At 41.2% G+C, this 21,579-nt stretch overlaps 1 protein-coding gene across 1 annotated transcript in view; it reads right to left on the bottom strand.

The window, feature by feature from the left end:
* Positions 1–21,579, bottom strand: part of FSHR (follicle stimulating hormone receptor) — a 134,665-nt gene that overhangs the window by 17,417 nt on the left and 95,669 nt on the right. Inside the window, 5 exon segments of the mRNA XM_050951855.1 lie at positions 1,900–2,085; positions 8,735–8,809; positions 8,912–8,980; positions 14,609–14,686; positions 16,871–16,942. Of these exon segments, the coding sequence (XP_050807812.1) occupies positions 1,900–2,085; positions 8,735–8,809; positions 8,912–8,980; positions 14,609–14,686; positions 16,871–16,942 (480 nt within the window).

A 21,579-nucleotide genomic window follows, 5' to 3' on the forward strand; every position in this document is an offset into this window, starting at 1 on the left:
GCCCGAAATATCGCATAGTGCACCAGCGGAAAGCGGTTCCCCATCCACGAACACAACCCCATCACCTACCTCGCTTCCAGAGGGACCAAACCCAAGTCCACAGTCTAAGGAGGAACTAGCGTCTCCAGCCTCAAGGGAACAGTTCCAGACTGAGCAGGAAGAAGATGACAGCCTTCAGAAAGCTTGGGTGGCAGTACGGAGCACTCCACTGCCTCTCAGCTCTTCTAACCGATCCCGGTTTGTTGTAGAACAAGGACTTTTATACAAGGAGACTCTTTCTGGTGGACACCGGGAAGACTGGCATCCTCAAAAGCAGTTGGTAGTTCCAACTAAGTACCGGGGAAAGCTCTTAAGCTTAGCCCATGATCATCCCAGTGGCCATGCTGGGGTGAACAGAACCAAAGACCGGTTGGGGAAGTCCTTCCTCTGGGAGCGGATGGGCAAGGACATTGCCAATTATGTCTGGTCTTGTGAGGTGTGCCAAAAAGTGGGAAAGCCCCAAGACCAGGTCAAGGCCCCTTTCCAGCCACTCCCCATAACTGAGGTCCCATTTCAGCGAGTAGCTGTGGATATTCTGGGTCCTTTCCCAAAAAAGACCCCCAGAGGAAAGCAGTACATACTGACTTTCGTGGACTTTGCTAACCGATGGCTGGAAGCAGTAGCTCTAAGCAACACCAGGGCTAAAACTGTGTGCCAGGCCTTAACAGACATTTTTGCCAGGGTAGGTTGGCCCTCCGACATCCTTACAGATTCAGGAAATAATTTCCTGGCAGGGACCATGAAAGATCTGTGGGGAGCTCATGGGGTGAATCACTTGGTTGCCACCCCTTACCACCATCAAACCAATGGCCTGGTGGAGAGGTTTAATGGAACTTTGGGGGCCATAATACGTAAATTCCTCAATAACACTCCAATGATTGGGACCTAGTGTTGCAGCAGTTGCTTTTTGCCTAAAGGGCTGTACCACATCCCAGTTTAGGGTTTTCACCATTCAAACTTGTATATGGCCACGAGGTTAAGGGGCCATTACAGCTGGTGAAGCAGCAATGGGAGGGGTTTACGCCTTCTCCAAGAACTAACATTCTAGACTTTGTAAGCAACCTACAAAGCACCCTCCGACACTCTTTAGCCCTTGCTAAAGAAAACCTAAAGGATGCTCAGAAAGAGCAAAAGGCCTGGTATGACAGACATACCAGAGAGCTTTCCTTCAAGGTAGGAGACCAGGTTATGGTCTTGAAGGCGCAACAGGCCCATAAGATGGAAGCGTCATGGGAAGGGCCATTCACGGTCTATTCTATTCCAGAGACTTAACAGTTTGTCAGTTTAAAGCCCAGGGAGAAGATGACGCTAAGTGGCCTGAAGGTGTCTACTACAAAGGAAAGAGTGACGGTGGCGTGGAAGAGGTGACCCTCTCCACAACCTTGGAACATCTGCAGCGGCAACAGATCAAGAAGCTGCGCACTAGCTTCGCCCCATTGTTCTCAGCCACCTCAGGACGGACTGAACGGGCATACCACTCCATTGACACAGGTAATGCTCACCCAATTAGAACCCCACCCTACCGGGTGTTTCCTCATTCCCAAGCTGCTATAGAACGGGAGATCCAAAACATGCTAAGGGCTTCAATGTGGCTCCTGAAGGGCCCACTTGAGCAAAGCCCATTGTGCCTTATTGAATGTACTGCAACTAACTACTGTTAATGCAGGTATGACCATTTACAGCAGCAGATTATCTGGCTCCTAATATGTACTTTGCTCTCCGTATATACAAATGTATTTGTATTATAAATACTTGGGAAAAAACTCCATACTTAGCTTTAATCTCTTTTCCATGAATTAAGTTTAATTATTTGATTCACCATCAACAGTCAGAAATGCAAAGAAAAATGAAATTACTCACATTTGTCTTTTCCAATTTGTGAATGCACAGCAATGGCTAGGATAGGTGAGGTTAGCCTCAATCAGTGCAACAAACTTCTCTAAGGCAGGCAGCTTTTTTAAATTGTAGGCAGATCGTGCTCTTAGCTTCTTAATATTTTCTAATCCAGAGGCAGGCAGGAAACTGATTCTTGTCTTTGAAATATCCCTTTAAGACATATAATAATCTCAGCAAAGAAGTAAATTAACAACCCTCTCCCACCCCTCAATTTAGAGACATTTTTGACTCCTGCACATTGTAAGAGGCTAGTGATTGGAAAGAAGCTGTCTGGATAGTCACATTGAAAACAGGATCAGAGGATGACGTTGTACTTTCTCATTTTGTACATCTGATGTATGCTTTGGAAAGATTCTAAAAATCACTGATGTGAAACAAAATAAGAGAAGATTTGGACAGGTACAGACATCAAAGACAGTCATGGCTTGGTCTTTGAAGAGGGAAAGCATGCTTAACAAACAGGATTAATTTCCTTGAGATGGTGACAATAAGAGTCAACAAGTGTGAAACAAAAGACCATATAACTGGGCTTCAAGAAGGGTTGCAACAGAGCAGTACATAAAAAAAAGAATGAAAGAAACTGCTTATAACATTAGAAAGCAGCTATTGATGGTGAAATTCTAGCCTGGATAAAAAAATTGCTTTAGTAACCAAAGTTGAAATATACCAGCACACAGATACAAATCAGGTGTAAGGAAAATGCTGAGAAGGGAAGATCAGTAGCAGACATTAAGTCCAATCTTTTTGAAACTATAAATCAACGAAAAGGAAGAGAAAACAAACCCAAAAGTGTGCCTGCTTGTAGATGATGAAAAAATTATTCAGTGGGTCAGTATCAAAGAAAAAAGAGAGACTGGGCTTAAAGTGGGAGAGCCGAGTTGATGTTCATTGAAGACTATTGTTGAGTATTATAGATTCATTAAAAATACAAATAATTAAATTATTATAAATTATAAATTATTATAAATAAATAATTAAAAAGACAAATAATCTACACTCTCTAGTAGCAATAAAGGATCTGGTACATAACAACTGAAAACCATTAGCTCTTTGTGAGGCAGGGTTTAGGAAATACTGAAATGCACCAATCAGTGAGGAAGATTATTATGGCACTGTAAAAAGGGCTGATGAAATCACACCTGAATCATTATTATGGACAATCCTGGACACCTTATTATGGGAAGGAAAATGAGGAACTGGAACAAAATGCAGAAGGAACAGATAGGTACACGCAGGGTAACAACTGTGTGGAAAGGTTGGGAAAATTGAGCTTTAAATTTCTAGGCGTGAAAACAACAAAACATTTCCAGAGGGTAACAGGTTCAAAAAGGAGAGAGAGAAGAGACTGAAGGTAAGAAGAGAGAAAGCATTACAGAAGGTGCAAATAAATGTATTTATGTGGAAGGCAGTTACTTTGTGAAATAGACTATCAAAGGTAGTGATGGAGGCTGCAACTATAAAGTTATTATAAAAAGAACTAGACTGGCAATGAAAGGGAAAATATCCTGTGATGCAAATACAAAATCCTTCCTTGTGCTGCACAGATACTGGAAGGAGGCCAGTGGCCCTTCACCTGCTGTCAAGGAGCAGTGCAGGATTTCTCCTCTGTTCTAGAGAATTATAGTTGGCATAACACATCTCATATGAGGCACTGTCTGCTAATGAGGGGGCCTGCCCGGCTGGGCCATCTGCCTACTGTATATGCTGTGTCCATCAACATGGGAAAGCAGAGAAGCGTGCTGCTTCCTTTAACAGTAGGAGTAAAATGAACCAAGCAACATGTTACCCAGTTCTTCCTGCAGTGTCAGATATGTGCCCCACATTGTTGTGTTCTCTGTCTTGTGTTATCAAAGAAAAGAGCTTGCCCTAATAAAGTAGATGAGTTGACCTAATTTGGAAGCATAGCTTTTCTCCATCCTCAAAACATTCAGTCTCTATTTCATTGATAACTTTCCCATACCATGGCAATATTTCATTTGATATAAATTACACAATAGGCACAAGTTATTTTTAGTATGAGATACATCTAGTGGCCACCAACTGTTGGGGAGATCAAATGTCATACAATTGTTGTGAATGACATTCACATTTAGAGTCAAATAATCTGTGAAAGGCAAAACAAACACACCTGTAAAAGAATCATGGCCAGAAAAGTTTGCACCTGAGCTCACAAACAGCGATTTGTATGCACCCACTAGGTAACCACACCCCTAACTACATTTCCTCAAGCAATTACCCAAGTTGCATGAGCAAATATGGTTTTTGGTGGTAGCAATTTTTGTGTCCAGATTGCACCTATGGCTGGAAATGTAGAATGACAGCAATGAAGACACTTGATATTGAGTGTTGCAGAACCTAACTTTTAAGCACATAACTTTTAGGCATAAGACACAATGCAATCAACAAATTCTGTGATAGGCACCCAAGCTCCTGTGTGATGAATGGGATAGGTGCCTTGGAATAGGATTAGCAAAGCCAGAATGGTAGGCAGCGAGCCACCTGAACTAGATGACAATCAAAATGGTGTGCGCTAATCCCCTTATCCCCCATGGAGATAGGATTGCATCATTACCGCCTGAACTATCTCCACTTCACAGTGCACAAACTGGGGAAGATAAGTGTTTGGCCACCTACATTGAGCATGGGATCCAAATCAAAACAACTGGGGTGGAGCAGGACCTCCTTGATTATCTTTAGCCCAAAGTTTAGGGTACTCATTCAGGATGTGGGAAATCCCCAGTTCAAGTCCCTCCTCCACCTGAGGGGGAGAAGGAATCTGAATAGGGAGCAGCCACTTCTCAGATGAGTGCCCTAGTCACTGGGCTATGTGATATTCTGATGTGGGGCTCCCTCAGTCTCTTGCATTGAAGTTGTTCCACTTTAATTAAATAATTGGGCCAGAGAAAGCATTATCACTCTTTAGTTCAGTGGTTAGAGCACTCATGGGAAATGTTTCAAATCAATTCTCCCATTCTCAGGTGAGACACCTACCACTGTGCTAAAAGTTATAGGGAAGGCCTTCCCTTTCCCAGATGTTGTGTGAAGTTGTTTCAGATGTCTGACCTGGTAGGTGGCATATGAGCATGCCTACCTGAGTGGCCCCCACATGCAAGTTAGGTGGCTGAACTATTATCTTTCCTTGTTTGTGAATCGCTCCTTGAGTGAGGCAGCAGTGAGCATGCCCAGAGGCAAAAACATACATGCTTAGGGAAATTTTATTGCAAACATTTAAGGGTGAGTGAGTTTCGGAGCCTACACGATTAGGTGGCACCCAAGTGTGAGTTTTGTGGATCACAGTAGTGCCTAAAATGGGACTCAGGGGCCTAAATACCTTCCTAGATTTCACCCTTAGTCCTTAATGTAACAGGTAACAAAAGCTGTTATCATGAGTAATTTACTGATCAAACAGGAAACTTGTAGGTTTCTGCTCAAACCCATATGCAGTATCTTTCATTGCATTATTGAGATCCACAGCACTTCATAGTGCGTCATAACAAGGATATGAAAAATATCTTTCTTTGGCTTGAAAATCTTTAGCGAGACCAATCAGTTATTATCCTGGGTAGAAAATGACAGAGAAACATGAATTAGAATGCTGCCTATACTTACAAGTGGCAAAAATATCACTGTGTTTTTCATAAAGCAAAATGATTTCATAACCACTTAAACATCTCCTTGTGGATGCAAGGAAGACCTTTTAAATAACTTTATATTGATTATGATCATTAATGCACATGAACATAAGCAAATTCAAGATCAGGGAAAGTTGTATTCCATAGTAACAGAATATTTATTTGAATGATCTGTCTCAGAGACCGCTCCCTTGACAGCAGACACTGACAAGATGCAAATGGTTCAGTTAGTTAGGCCTTCAGTTACCAGCTAGGAAATTCAGGTTCAGAATTTCCTTGGGAGTTGGTTCTCTAGTGTAGGGGTTTTAGTGAAAAATGAAAAGCAACTGACTAGGCTAAAATGCCCATGAAAACAAAAAGGCAGTAAGAAACCTATCTAGAGAGCATATGGTCACTAATCAATTGGAATGGATAGCTACTGTCCTGTTCCTGTTTGCCTGCAGACCTTAAGAGAACCATTGGGGCAGCTCTGCATCAGGCTTAGGCTTTGTCTACACTGGCACCTCCCTAAACGACAAAAGTTTTAATGACGAAAAGTGCTGGTGTGGACAGGGTTTCATCAGTAGGAGCCATGCTCCCAGAGATGAAGCTACTACCCTGCATTGGAAGTGGAGCTCTCTCCTAGCAATAAAGAGCAACTACACAATGCACCTTACAACAGCGTGGCTGCAGCAGCATAACCGCACCATTGTAAGGCCTGTCAGGACTCAGGAGCCAATGTAGAAATTGCAGGAATAGCTTGTCCCTTCCCCCTTGGTTTCTTATTCTGCTCAGCAAAACCTGATGAAAGAAATAGTGCTGTCAGCTGATTATCCTTTTCAGATCTAAATAAGATTACCCTACTCCACCTTCAGAATTGTAGTTAGGGATTGGAGTAGGGTGTAAGAGGGGAGTATATGGTTGATCTATGGCTCATAGAGAGGTAGGGATTGGGATACCCCTCAAGAGCCTCCTGTGACTCATCAACCTGGTAGCAAGAAAGCTTCACTGCTAATGCCATGAATTGGTTGAATGTTGATGCTGGAAACATTCAACTGGAAATAAAGTGCACATTTTTAACAGTAAGGATGATTATTCATTGGAACTTACTTAAGGATGTGGGGGATTATCTATCACTTGAAGTCTCAACATTGGATGTATTTTTAAAAGATATGCTCATGCAACCAGACATTATGGGCTTGATGCTGGAATTATTGGGTGAAATTCTATGGCCTGTACTATACAGGAGCTCAGATTAGATGATCACAATGGTCCCTTCTGATCTTAACATCCTATGACTCTATGAACCTTTTACGTTATTGCAATATTTTGAGATGTAAGATACAAGGAGATGCTAATTGCCAACTAGATACTGGTTCAGGAAGAACAAGAGATAAGACAACTAGATGTACCATCTAATAAAATATTGCAGTCTGCACCACAAATTTGATATGAACAATTCTGTTTTTCCCAGCATAGATGTTATTACAGGTCAATCATTTCCATAAGTGAAAATGCATGTCTGGTGTACACTATGGTGACAGATGATGTGAAGACCCTTCTTTCATGATTCTCAGTCAGGATAAAAAGGCAATATACCATTCATATAATTGTGGATGCATTATTAATAGAACAGAATAATTCCTATACCAATAATTCAGTGTCTGAATTTGAACTATCAAATGAATCCGAACTACAGCAAATCAATTTGATAAACCATCAGAATATGATTGTATTGGCTTCAGCTTGCAAAGGAAATGCATTATCTTTTCCCCCAAAGAAAGAGCAATTGTGTTGGTGCCAAGAAGATGCTTCAATAAGAAGTTTATCCAAAGGTTAAAGGCATGTATAGGGACTGGTAGCTATCCAGTGTTGAAAGTGGGAGGAAAAAATATGGAGGAACTCCTAAGGTAGTACTTTATACTAGATCTTCATTGAGCATCCCAGCATGGAGGGAGGGTATGGCAAGCACAGATATAAGCACTACAGAAGAATTCTTATCTGATTCTGAAGTTAAATGTTCTATTTTTCTCTCTCTTTTTATGTTTTCTAGCCACACTAAAATCTTTCCTGACACTGAAATAATAAAATTTCCTTCCCCCAATTCTAAGGGCAGCTGTTGCTAATATGGGCTAGGGCAGGGCACAAGGAGCTTGGCAGCACCCATGAGCATTGCCAGCCACAATTTCAGCCCTTCGACCCCGTTTCACTCACTTGAGTAACCTATGCCTCTCTCCTGCCAGCCTGAAGCATGCTGGATGTGAGCCCTGAGGGAAGAGAGACCGATACATAGATGGGCTGGTGCTGAAAAAGGAATCATGCACCTTTTGTCGCTGCTCACATGAAATTGTGAATAGAAGCATGAGCAATGGCTCACACTTGCAAATAAGTCTCAGATCTGTACTAAACCTGGGTCTGAGATAATGTTACCAGCTTCCCTCTGCTTCTCAGTGTCAGCCATGTATATGACAATTAATAATATAAAGTGTTACAATAAGAAGTAAAAGCAGTTGAGCACAATGTTTTAGGGGGTCACACAAAGAGTTGATAAAACAGTGAGTACTGCTGCAGGACACTTGATGACAGTTTTGGGGTTGCAGAAAATTTAGAAGAAGTGCATTGTTAAATGCATTAAAAAGAATGCACAAAGATCTATGAGACTTCTACTGCTATAGAATCTTTCTGCATGTGTTATTTTTCCCTAAATAACATGTGCAGAGAAGAAAAGATTAGTGAAATTGTGCAAGGTACGATTTTCAGCTTTAGATACAGGTTCCAAAGATGTAAGGGTAGATTCTCAACTGGTTCAAGTTATACAAGCTCCATTCAAGTTAACGGATTAGGACAATGTCCAACAGTTGATGATCTCCTCACTTTGGATTGGATCAAAACAACAAAGGAAAATAAGTAGTGTCTCCTTTTGCATAAAGTGTATTATAGCCACTTTCTAACAGAGCTTAATAAGAAGTGAAGATAAACATTAAATAAAACCCTGGATTCAAACTCTCCTAAACTTTGTGGGGGAATATGAAATCTGAACCTGATCCATATCTAAAAAATCTGAACTGGGATCCAGATCCACATTTTACATCAGGAAACAAACCTTCAAACCTGAACACTCCTGAATTTTTGGATATTTGAAATTCAGATCTGTCATATGAGGAAAAGAACATCTGACTGTTACTTACAGAACAACTGGGCCATTGGCTCCTTGGAAAACCTCATTAGGTAATTTTTCTAGATTGTGATTATCACTAAGATTTCTGTAAAACATAATAATAAGACAATCAGGGATAAATAACTTTGCTACGGTTACTATTTCCCAGTAATTGTTGTGCTGAATACCAAATAATAAGAATAGTTACAGCTCATCCAAGTAGGTTCCATTAAATGCATGATTCTGAATTTCCCGAATTCCATTTTTATTCAGCCGTCTGCAACAAAAAGACACATTTTAAAACACTGATTACAGAAAACTATGTTTGTGCATATTAGGTCAGATGCTCCAAATTCTGAAGCATCAGTAGAATTACTGGGTGATATAAAATTAGTTAAATAAATGGTGATCTCTAGGATTAACAGAAAGCTATTATAAAATCCCAGCCACTGTTGTTTGGGATAAATTGCATTAAAAGTGCTGGGCCAGGTTCTGCTTTCACTAATACTGATGTTAAACCAGATTAGTTGCAATGAAGTCAAAGGTGGCTCTCCAGATTTACACCAGAGTAAGTGAGATCAGAATCTTTCTGACTGTTAGTGTTAATTCCATACAAACTTTGCATTTGCAAAGTGCTGTTCAAACCTTGCGCTAACTGCTGCTAATTACCACAGAGAGGAGCAAAATGCAACAGGAAAGACTCCAAAGAGGTGGAAGGGGAAGAGCGGGAGCTTCTCTGAAAGCACTCACTTGCCTCTAGAAACTGTGAAGGTCTCCCTGCCCCAGTGCTGCAAGATTGGGGTTCAGAGGCTTTGGCATGGAGAAATAGCTGGGGAATGAAAAAGGGGACTCCTAGGAGCCATCAGACTTTTTAGCATTCTCCTCTAACAGGCAAACTTCTCATGAAAATCTGCTGGCACATTAGTGCTGCTGGGACCAGCAGTAACTCCCCATCTGAGCCCTCTCTCCCCCTCTGAGAGAGAAGACCCTGGCAAAAAAGTGGGACTGGCTCCACATCAAGGCAGTGGGAGGGTGCTGGGTGGAAATAGTGCAGAAGTTGCCAAGATAGCTGCTGAGTTTCTAATGCATCTGCTGCCTTCACAGACTACACCCCCTATATACTCCACAGATCCCCTACTCGCTCATGTTCTCCCCTCTGAGAAAAGAATTAGGCAGCAATTCTATTAGTTTAAATTCATGGAGCTCTCTGCCGAGTTTTAACTGTGGTGCTTTAACAAATTAATGTTTAATGTCCCTATCCCAAGCTCCCTCCATGATCCAAAAAACTGACATTCGGGTCAGTTATATTTATCATTTATACAGTATAGTTTTTCATCTCCTTTATTCTTACTCTGTACTACTCACTCCCTCTGGCACTGAATGACAGGCCTGACTGATGGCATGAAACAAACAATTAAATTAAACTTTCAGAAAACCTACACATTTTACTTCTTGTTCACAGCAAAAGCATGCAAGTGAGCCACTAATCTAAGGTCCAAGATGGTGGACTTAGGTCAACATGAAAATCAAGTATAGGCTTGACTGGAAAGATTACCCCTTTGACCATGAAAGACAGATGTACATGGCTCAACGTCTGTAATGTGTGTCAGATCAGATCATGGAAACTGTTTCCGATCCCATCCACTCACAGGCACTATTAGAAATGAGTGAGCCAACACAGAAAGACAAGGCAATCGGAGGCTGTTTTTACCATCTGACACTTTTATTATGTTACATCATTCATATTATTTAGCAACTGCCACTCTGATTTTTTTTTTAAATCATAATATTGGCACTCATTGTGTTTTATCACTGCACATCATGCTAAGATTCTGATTCTACCCCGCTGAGTATGGATCCAGCTGCCATACAATCCTGACTATGCATGGCAATCACCTGGAGGAAAAATACAGCCATCACTTTCAAGCAAAAAATATATAAAAATTATACATTTACCTTTGAGCTAAACCCTGGAGTCCTCAGTCACTTTTCACTCAACTTTCACATAGCCAACCTCCCTTTGGCCCAAATTCTTCTCTTATTTAAACCAGCACATAGCCTGAGTAACTTCAGACTAAAATGGAGTTTGCCTGAGTATGCTGAGTAAAAATGATATGAGAGCTCCAGAATTTGGCTTCTTGTGTTTATATTTGTTCACTGTATTGGTACATTTACAAAATAAGGGTGAAATTCACTCCTGTGCAGAAGGCCAGCACAAAGGCTATAGAACCATTTAAGTCTCATTTATGCTGAATTCTGAATGTTTAAGGTGAGGCATAGACTTTGCTTTGGGGTGAATTTCAATCTTTTATATATTTTTAGCAGTTCATAACTGAATTTACATAAAACTTCAGTTTGCCCTCCCCCACACATCTTCAGATGTGGTTTGACTTTCAGCTCTAAAACACTATTAACCTCTGGGGAGAAATCCTGAAACAATGAAATCAATAGTGTTTAGTGCGTATTTAAAAGGATCTGACTGAGAAAGCTGTTGAAGCATAAAACTGACTGGAGAGTGGAAGTGAGAGTGCAAGTGACTCCCATTATGCCTTTCCTTTTTTAAAACATTCTTCTGAGAATATATTTTTGGGTTTTTTCCTTTGTGAAGCATTTCCTCAACAACAGTGCAGAACGTTCTTTTTAGTTGGTCTACATTGGCTAAAATGTGCAGCAATGAGCAGATATGCCTGCCAAGGCTGGAATATGGAACACAAATAACATAGTGATGCCGGGGGCTTTACATGATTTGAGATCTATTTTTTTAACATAATAAATTTAGTTCCACGGATTACTATTTCTGATATAAATATTTCACAATAGTGCATGTGAAGGAACATTAGGGTTATGTGGGGATGGAGGCAAATTTGGGTTTAAAATGAAGTATTTCCTTCCTATGGAAGTACTGAGAGATATACCAAAATGAGATCTTATTAAAGGTATACCAGAAACTGAATAAACTAAATACTGTACTTCATTCCTGGAAGAAATTAGCTCTACTTTCTGTGTAAAAGCAGAGTAGTTGCAATGAAGTCAAAGGTGTGTAAAAGCAGCTTTGTTCTATTTTTCTATAACCCATCCATTATAGTCCCTGTGGGTCAAATTCACCCGTGTAGATGGCAAACACAGAGCTATGCACAATTTTAGAGGATATTGATATGAATATTTAGTTTGTGGCAAGCTGCAGTGTAATCTACTCTGTTCTATCCTCGGGGCTGGTGCAACCATTTAGGTGACCCAGGCCATCGCCTAGGGCACTAGGATTTGGGGGGCGCCATTTTCTTCGGCAGCGACCACGGTGGCTGGATCTTCGGCTGCCCTGGTCGCCGCCAGCATTTAGGTGGAGGGAGCTGGGACAGGGGAGCGTGGGGAGAGCCGCCTGCACCAAGCAAGGGGGTGGGGGCGGCACGCAGGGGAACTCCCCGCCCCAGTCTATCCTGCTACACACTAACTGTCTGTGTGGACTCTCCGGCCATGCAATAATAGTTCTATAGTGCACTTATAATCTATTCTCATTTCAAAGCAGGGAAGATCAAAGTGCACTATGAATCTTTTAGTGCACTGCAGCAGGGTCCACATGGACACTCAGTGTACAGGAGAGATTTATACCCCAGTTTTCTGCAAACTGTTTGTGTAGACAAACCCTGAGGGCTACCTCAGAATTCCATCTGCCTCATATCCCAAAATCATCCCATGCAGCAGCATGAGACTATCTTACCCCTCTTGTCTTCATGGGTAACAGTCCAAAAAAAACTTTAAAAAAGACTGAGATCCACTGATCTAGTTAAGTCAGAATGGGGCTGGGAGTCACGGACTCTTGAATTCTAATCCTAACTGTGTCATTGGTTTACTTTGTGGCCTTGGATAGATCACCTAACCTTTGTGCCTGTTTTCTCTCTATAAAATAAAGATAATGGGCTGGATTTTCAGCTGCACCCATTGTCCATTGGATGCAGTTTTTTGGTATGGCAACTTGAAAAGGAACATTAAAGGTTGATGTCCAGGTTTGTCATCCACTCTATGGCTTCTAGTGACATGGAATGAATCAAAGCTGTCCCACTCAAGAAGGATCTTGGAGGCAAGCAGTCCATTAGATATTCCATAATTTGGAATAGGCTGTCCTTCATTTTCAGTGGATGTAGTTGATATGGATCCTGTTGATGTGGGGGCAGAGAGGAGCTAGTTGTGACTCCTTGATTCTGGGGCTAGTTCTATACCAAACCCAACCCTCATGTAGTTTACTGCAGCCTGAGGTCTGCTCTAAAGTTAGCTGGCTTTGACCCCAAGGGACCATTACACCAGTAAAGAATATCTGGAGTGCAATAGCACTCAGGTCTCACTCCTCCCCAGAATGACCACTATACCATGGAATGGGTGGCACAAGAGCCTCGGGCTCAACATGGTACTCCTACAAGCTTGGGGAATCCCCAGCTAGGGAGATAAGGCATTTTTCTGGTCCCTTCATGTTGCTAGGGTGGCAGGTGGCATAAAGAAATCAGATGACAGGAAAGAATCCGGCTCCACAGTAGTTAGTTAGCTCACCTCTTAGGGGTTTGTAGAAATTAAGAAAGTGCTGTTTGTACAGTGCTTAGAAGATGCAAAGTGCTATATCTAGATGCTAAGTATTATCATTATGATTAAATAAGACAGAAAAGGTAAATGAATGATATTTAGGGTCTTATTCTCTGGGTATCTATTCCACATAACAATGGGACTATCCCTGATAATACTTTTTCACTCTTCAGAGAATATTATCCACACCTAGTAGATTTTCAGGGAGATGGGATGGATAAATGGTAGGGTAGACCAGTGGTTCTCAACCAGGGGTGCAGGGCTCCCTAGGGGGCCTCGAGCAGGTTTCAGAGGAGCCTCCAAGCAGAGCCAGGATTAGACTTGCTGGGGAACGAGCAGAAAGCCGAAGCCCCATTACCTGGGGCTGAAGCCCAGGACCCTGAGTCCTGCCAGCCAGAGCTGAAGCTGAAGCCTGAGCAATGTAGTTTCATGAGTGCCCCTGTGGCATGGAGCCCCAAGCAATTGCCCTGCTTGCTACCTACTAACCCCAGCCCTGGCTTTTATATGCTGAAAACCAGTTACTGTGGCACAGGTGGACCGGTGAGTTTTATAGCATGTTGGGGGAGCAGGGGGCACTCAGGAAGAAAAAGGTTGAGAACCACTGGGATAGACAAATGAGGGGTGATAGTAGTTAACCTTGCTATAACTCTATCTTCAAATATTGAGGGTCTGATCCTGCTTCCATCCAGTAAAATCAGAATTGGTCCCTTGCTGCATATCCCCTGTTCCCTGTATCTGAGTCAAGCTGCAGGGAGTAATGATAAATTTTCCAAACTAGGCACTGGCCTAGGTGGAATGAAAGCAGATTTTTAGTACAGCAAACAAACATTCAATGTTCCTATAAAAGGGATCTGGAAACCCAGCTAGTTCATTAAAAAACATGATTGTTAAGTCAAAAGAGAAGTCGTCTAACTACACAGCATGAAACTGCATTGTGAACTGGCCTGTAACAATACATTAGTATTATGTACAAGTCTACCATATTTTACACATATTTACATGTTATTTGCTTGAATAATGAATGTCTTTGAATGATGTATCTGATTGCAAATATGTATGAGGTATTCGTCCTTTGGAACACAATTTGTACTATGTGGAACCATCATGGTCTTTAAACTTGATACCATTAATTGTTAAATTTTCTCTATGCTCTGCTAGGGTTCTAAAATACAGAGCTGAAATGAAAAGGCAGGAGGGAGAGAGAGATTACTGAATATTGAAAGTAAAGGGTAAAATTAGTTTTGCAAACCTATAAAATAGCACCCAACAAGGTTTCTCAGGCTCTATTCTAGAGAAGATGTGAACTAAGATGTGGTATGTGCTAATTCTTACTCACATAATGACACTTTCAGAACTCAGGCCCATGAAGGAATTCCTTTCAATTGTACGTATATTTATATTATCTTGAATATCTCTGAAAAAGAAAGTAAAGTAAAAATTAAACAGTTTTGTAGCTCTGTGATCCTTTCATTTCTTTGACAGGAAATAACGCTTCAAACACCAAAGAAATTTTTCTTTACATTAGATCTGAGAAAATATTTTACATGTAGGTTTCCTGAACGATATCACTAAGTTTGTCCAAGTACTGTTGGGGAGTGAAATGGGAGCAATCACTTCCAAACTTTTGCTTTTTGCTTTCTAGAGCATGCATCTTAAGCAAGGCAAGATCAACAGTAGGCACTTAGGGCTGGATTCTTCGAGCATGATTGGCCCCCAAACTAATGCAGAGAAGGGTGGTCTTTTTTGGCCCTGATTCATCAAGGTACTTAAGCATGCAACTAATTCCTCCACTAATGTCAACTACTCATGTGCTTAAAACTAGGCACAGGCTAAACTGGGGACTCTGACAGTTTATTGCATTGACAAGTATTCATTTCAGTCAGTTCCACAGTAGACTGTTATATATAAAAGGATAAAGGATGACTGATATATAAAAGGATATACTCATAGACATTTCTGTTACTTGCTCAAAATACAGCTCCAAGAAGTTAAACAGTATTACTCATAATTTAGTCTGGGAGAATTGTTGTTTTCATGCTGTTTTTTACTGGAAATCAGGGAACATAATGAATTACTTGCAATGCCTGAAACCTAATGCAGCTCTAAAGTTGTCTCATTCTGAGTGCTGTATATGGCCATGATACTGAATTATCTGATAGTTAAACAGGGGCCTCATTCTGCAAGTGTAACGCCGATTGAAATCAACAGGTGCATCAGTAAGTGAAATTCAAACCTGTACAAAGAGCCAGGACAAGGCCTTCTAACATTTATACATACCTGCACATGCACATCCTCATGCGCACACACAGACTATTAAATTCCTAATTATGGAATGAAATACGGCCCCTCTGAAGTCAACAGGAGCTTTGCAATTGACTTTAAGAGGGCCAGGACTTCAACCAACATCTATTTTGGGATTTAAATGGTGTGGCCTTCTGCAAGCAGAGGAATTTTATCTCAGGCAAATAACCCGTGATTCTCTAGCACAGATCGATCCAGAGTAACTAAGTCTGAAGATGATTACAAAGCTGCCTAGAAAAAAGTTTACATGGGTCCTTGCATGTTGTACCTGCTATATGGATTCACTAAGAGCTAGAGTGAAATTCCAGAAACTCCATACTTGACAAAACACAGTACCTATATATTTGAATAGCAGTACCCAAGATAGGTGGTGGATTAATATTCTTGAAGATTAATGTCATATAAGATTTAAATCTAAGGACGAGTAGTGGAAACATACCCCAACTTTCTGTTAATATACCTCAACACCAGACACCTGTAAGGATGAAACAAGAGTGCCTATTCATTCCCTGGATGCTCTGCTTGTGACTGCCAGGTGGGGCTGTTGAAAAATTTCTATCAAAACTAGTGAATAGTGAATTCCTGACCCTATTAAAGTCCATTGCAAAATTCCTACTGACTTCCAGGGGTCAGGATTATCAAAGCCTGTTTTTGATGAAAAAATTAGGTTTTTGACTAAATGAAAATTTTCACAGAGAGTGCCTGCTTTCGATGTAAAGTGTTGACTTTTTGTTGAAAAAAAAAAAAACCTGAAAAATGTTTATGTTTTTCAACAAAAAGTCAAAAATTTCCATGGAAAATTTTAAATTAATGATTTGTTCTCCATTTTTGTTGAAAATTTCTAAGGGAAAAATTACCTTATTTTTTAACCACCTCTATTGCCAACACGGGTGCTGACTGCAGTGATTTTTTTGTGTCCTGTCCACTGGGATGTGAATTGAGACCAACTCATTTCACGCAGACCATAGAACAGTCACCAGATGACAACACATTTCTGTCTCTACCAGCCTGGTTTGAATTTAAATTGGTGACTTAGAAGTTAAAAGGTTATTGTAGGTCCCATTAACCAAATAAAAAGTTCTCTGTCACATGCCATATATAACATTTTGTATAGAGAAGTCACAGGAACACTCAAATAAAGTAAAACAAATTATCAATGCACACAAGATTACAAGTGGTGATGAAGTGACAAAGTCACTAAACAAATGCAAAGGGAAATGTGTCAAAGATCTTATTAGAGGAGCAGACCATTTGAATGGAAATAACAAAAAGTTAAAAGCAGCCAATATAAACTTACAATAAAACTTTCTGGAGAGATTGTAGCTTATGTACAGTAGGTAAAAACTTAATGCCAGTGTTTGATATTGACCTAAAGAGGAAGAGAACAAATCAAGATTATTTTCTGTGGCTCACAAGTAAAATAAAACTGACAAAGAAATACTAGAATAAAATTGGCAATCTTTTAGGGTGAAATTGAGCCATGTGCAGAAGGCCTGCACACCAGGGAAACCATACTCACATTGTATAGTATGGGTGTATAGTATAGAAAAGGAGTGGCCTAACTCTGCTTCCCCTGAAGTCAGGAGTAAAACTCTCATTGATTTCAATGGGAGAGGAGTAAGGGCATTGCTGAATGCTTTCTGAAATGCTACCCCTCAGGACTTAAACTGGTGTTGCCTAAGGGGCCTTTCACTGACCCCCAGCACAGGGGTGCATTTGAGCCTTCATTTGTTATGTTTCAGAAATGAATTTGCTTAGATGTTAGTTCATCAGTAGTTCGTTGATTCAGCAACTGAAGGACCCAGATTAGGGACTGATTTTAAGGTGCCAAAAATAAAATGAAAGAAGGGCATGCCTATTACACAAATTGGGGGGACCTCAGGATCAAGAGTAGAAAGCATTCAATTTCTAATTTTACACCTTTTATTAACTTAATAAAGACGTGAATTTCCAGACTGAGAATAATTAAAGTACCTGACCTTCTGGACTGAAGAAAGGTTCTGTTATGATGTTTGATTCTCCACTATCCTTTAAACTGATTAATCACAGTGATACAGAATAACATATTTTTATAATGTATATTTGTAAATATGAACCCATTTTTAACCTCCACTTTAGTATAATTGTATTTCCATTGGAAAATGACAGCACTTCACAAAGTAGGAAAAACCAAACTGTTTGTTTCCTAGTGTGTTGGGTATTTAGGATTTGAACATACATTAGCTATGTAGCAATTAGTCCCACTTGAGATGAAGCTGAGTTTCAAAAATTGGAATCAGAACTAAGTCCAAACTTCTCCCACAATAAGGGTTTCTTGCATCAGGGATTGTGGTTGAGGTGTGTGACCATGCTCTTCGCTGTCCAAGAAAAATTACCTGGCACACTTGAGTAGGACTCAAGGGCTTGTCTATAATTATGGCTAAATCAGCACTGCCATGATTGGTGGCAGAGTGCTCTCCCGGTGACTCCTGTATTCCAGGTCCCTAAGAAGAGTAAGGAAACCAGGCAGGAGAGCATCTCTCGTTGACACAGTGCAGTGTAGATACCGCTCTAAGTCAACCTAACTTAAGTCGACTTATGTAACTGAAGTAGCGTAACTTAGGATGACTTACAGCTGTAGTGTAGACCAGTCCCCAGAAATCCACAGGGTTTATTTGGCAAGGGTTACCCTGCCACAGTCTCCTTAGATCCCTCAGGCTAGTCCCAGGTGGCACTGTAAAACCCTACGGTATTTTGCAGCAGAGCAAAGAACTAGTCCCACAGAGAAAACCCCTCCACAATAATCCTGTCCCAGGCCTACCTGCCTCTGGGGAGACTCTGGCAATCAGTCTTGGGAGAGGTACTGAGCATGCCCTTTCCTCAGAGAGCAAAGGATAGGAGGGCTGCTCTTACTGAGCTTTCCTCTTTCCTTTTTAACTGCCCTCGCTCCCCCCCTTACTATCTGACAGCAAGAGCAAATGTGGCAGGGCAGGGCTGAGTCGGCTCCTAACAGCTGGTTAACTGTAGGGATATTAAAGAAGGTACTAACAGTGATTTCCCCAAGTGACAGTGACCCCCCCAGGTTCACCAAGTACAAAAATCCCCCCAGGTTCACCAAGCACAAAAATCTTTTAAGTTCTTATGTTAAAACTTGTAAGCTCCTGTCTGCAGAAAACACTGATTGTATCTGTTCTGTGAAAGGTACCCTATTACTATGTAAAACTTACAAACAAGTTAATTGACTTTGTTCTTGAAGTAAACACTATGCTAGCTTTCAGCTGTAATTGATAAATGGTTAAGATATGGAATGTATGTTGATGAATGTTTGATGTACGTGAATGGTTAGGGAGGTGCCAGCCTGGAAAGGATCCATTGGCCGAAGAATGTGTCAAGTGGACCACCAGACAATCCCCAGAGGGTAAAATGGGATCCACCCCAAACACCTGGAAGGAATGTGCCACTTTAGACAGTGTGGAGCCACCAGGAATGTGCCATCTGCTAGTTGAGCCAAAACAGCAGGATGAAACAGTTCCCATAGACTAACATAGGAATTAATTCCTATAAAAATGGACTCTAATAACTGAGGATTTTGAGTCCCTGGTTCTGCTGCCAACTTCCAGGAGCATCAGGTGCATCTGACACAGACTCGGCTCCATCCTCATGACCAAGATAGCTGGCCAGTAACTTGGCATGAGCAACTTCTAGGCTGGTAACTATAATACCTATACAGAACCTGAATGAATGATTGTGTGAATGAATATATGTGTGTGTGTGTGTGTGTGTGTGTGTGTGTGTGTGTGTGTGTGTGTGTGTGTGTGTGTGTGTGTAAGGCCATGTCTACATCTAAAATTTTGCAGCGCTGGTTGTTACAGCTGTATTAGTACAGCTGTATAGGGCGAGCGCTGCAGAGTGGCCACACTTACAGCAACCAGCGCTGCAAGTGGTGTTAGATGTGGCCACACTGCAGCGCTGTTGGGCGGCTTCAAGGGGGGTTCGGGGAACGCGAGAGCAAACCGGGAAAGGAGACCAGCTTCGCCGCGGTTTGCTCTCGCGTTCCCCGAACCACCCTGCAAACCGCAGGGAAGGAGACCTGCTTGCTCGGGGGTTCGGGGAAGGCGAGAGCAAACCGGGAAAGGAGACCAGCTTCGCCGCGGTTTGCTCTCGCGTTCCCCGAACCACCCTGCAAACCGCAGGGAAGGAGACCTGCTTGCTCGGGGGTTCGGGGAACGAGAGAGCAAACCGGGAAAGGAGACCAGCTTGATTACCAGAGGCTTCCTCAGGTATGCTGGGATACCTGCTTATTCCACGGAGGTCAAGAAAAGCGCTGGTAAGTGTCTATACTTGATTACCAGCGCTGGATCACCAGCGCTGGATCCTCTACACCCGAGACAAAACGGGAGTACGGCCAGCGCTGCAAACAGGGAGTTGCAGCGCTGGTGGTGCCCTGCAGATGTGTACACCTCCTAAGTTGCAGCGCTGTAACTCCCTCACCAGCGCTGCAACTTCTGATGTAGACAAGCCCTAAGGAATAAGTAGTGATAGGAGTAAGTAGTAAAACAACATTGTTTGCTTTTATCTTTTGCCTTATTATTATATTTACAATAAATGTGGCATCTTTGCCTTATCCCTCTTAATAAGATCCTGCTGGTTTTTATTATATTGGCATAACATAACCCTTGCTGGCCGAGGATGGGGATGACACACCCCAAACACAAGGCCTAAACAGAGTATTACAGAACACAATACCTTTTTTGGCTCATAAAATTTTATCCAATTTGATAACATTGATGATATATTGATCACCTATATACAGCGAAAGGACAGTGCCACAGGTATCAGCAAAGCTGTCTGGGCTTCTGGCTTAGACCAGTTGGATTACCAGACAAAGAGAAGAGTAGGCTTCAGTTAAGGCAAATTGCCTGTATGTATATACTGTGTGAGGTGGTATTGGAGGTAACCTTGAACTGAGAATACTGGTTTCTTTGTTTCTTTTTTTTTCAAGAAATATATTAGTGGTATATCAAAGGTTTGGGTATGTCTACATTAGACACTTCAGGAACAGAAGCGGTTATTCTATCACTGTAGTAAATTACCTCTCTGTGTGGCAGTAGCTAGGCTCATGGAAAACTTCTTAGGTTTAGGCTGGCTTAATTACATTGCACAGCACGTGACATTTTTCAGAGTCCTGAGCAATGTAGTTAAGCCGACCTAATGTTGTAGGGTAGACTAGGCCTTTGTATTACCATCTACACAGAATAGTGGTCTTCTGTTATTAGATGTATTATTATTATTATTATTGTTTTGCACACTTACATTCTTGAATAATTACATGATGGTGAAAAACTGGCTGAGACTCTGGAAAATATAATGAGCATTCATATAATATTCAATGCGAACCTGAAGCGTTCCAGAAAAGTTGTTAAAAGACCCTTCAGGTATTCATGACCAAATGTGGAAATCTAAACAGGACATCCAAATCCCACATTTGGGCATTTAAATTCACAGTTAGGTCCATAAAATGGCCATTCACGTGCCTAAATGTTGATTCAAGTTCTCAAATGTGGAATCTGGATACACTATTTACCCACGATGAAAAATGGGTTTTTTAGTGGTTTCATTTTATAACCACAAGCCTTTGCATTACATGAAAGACTATTAAAAGGGAAGGCAGTGAATATTCAAGAATACACCTTGGGGACAATTTATTAAATGTCATGATTACTTTGTCTTGGGAACAGGCATGCTTGTACTGGATAAAAACAATTCCAACTTGTCACAAGTGACCAAGAAAGTGCAACAAAATGTACTTTGCAAAACTAACACAGAAAAATCAAAAGGTATTATTAATGCTGCAGGTGGGTCATCACAAGATTTTTATTTTTAATGTACATCTTGCAGTGCTGCATCCTGAATAGAGTTAGCAAAACAACCATTAAAAGAGGTAGAAAGACAGTGCCTGCATCACCTTCCTTACACTACTTAAAGTTCAATCCCTAAATTAGCTGAGAATTGTGTGGGGTTTGAGCT

The sequence above is a fragment of the Gopherus flavomarginatus genome, chromosome 4, assembly GCF_025201925.1.
Source record: "Gopherus flavomarginatus isolate rGopFla2 chromosome 4, rGopFla2.mat.asm, whole genome shotgun sequence".
Taxonomy (NCBI): domain Eukaryota; kingdom Metazoa; phylum Chordata; order Testudines; family Testudinidae; genus Gopherus; species Gopherus flavomarginatus.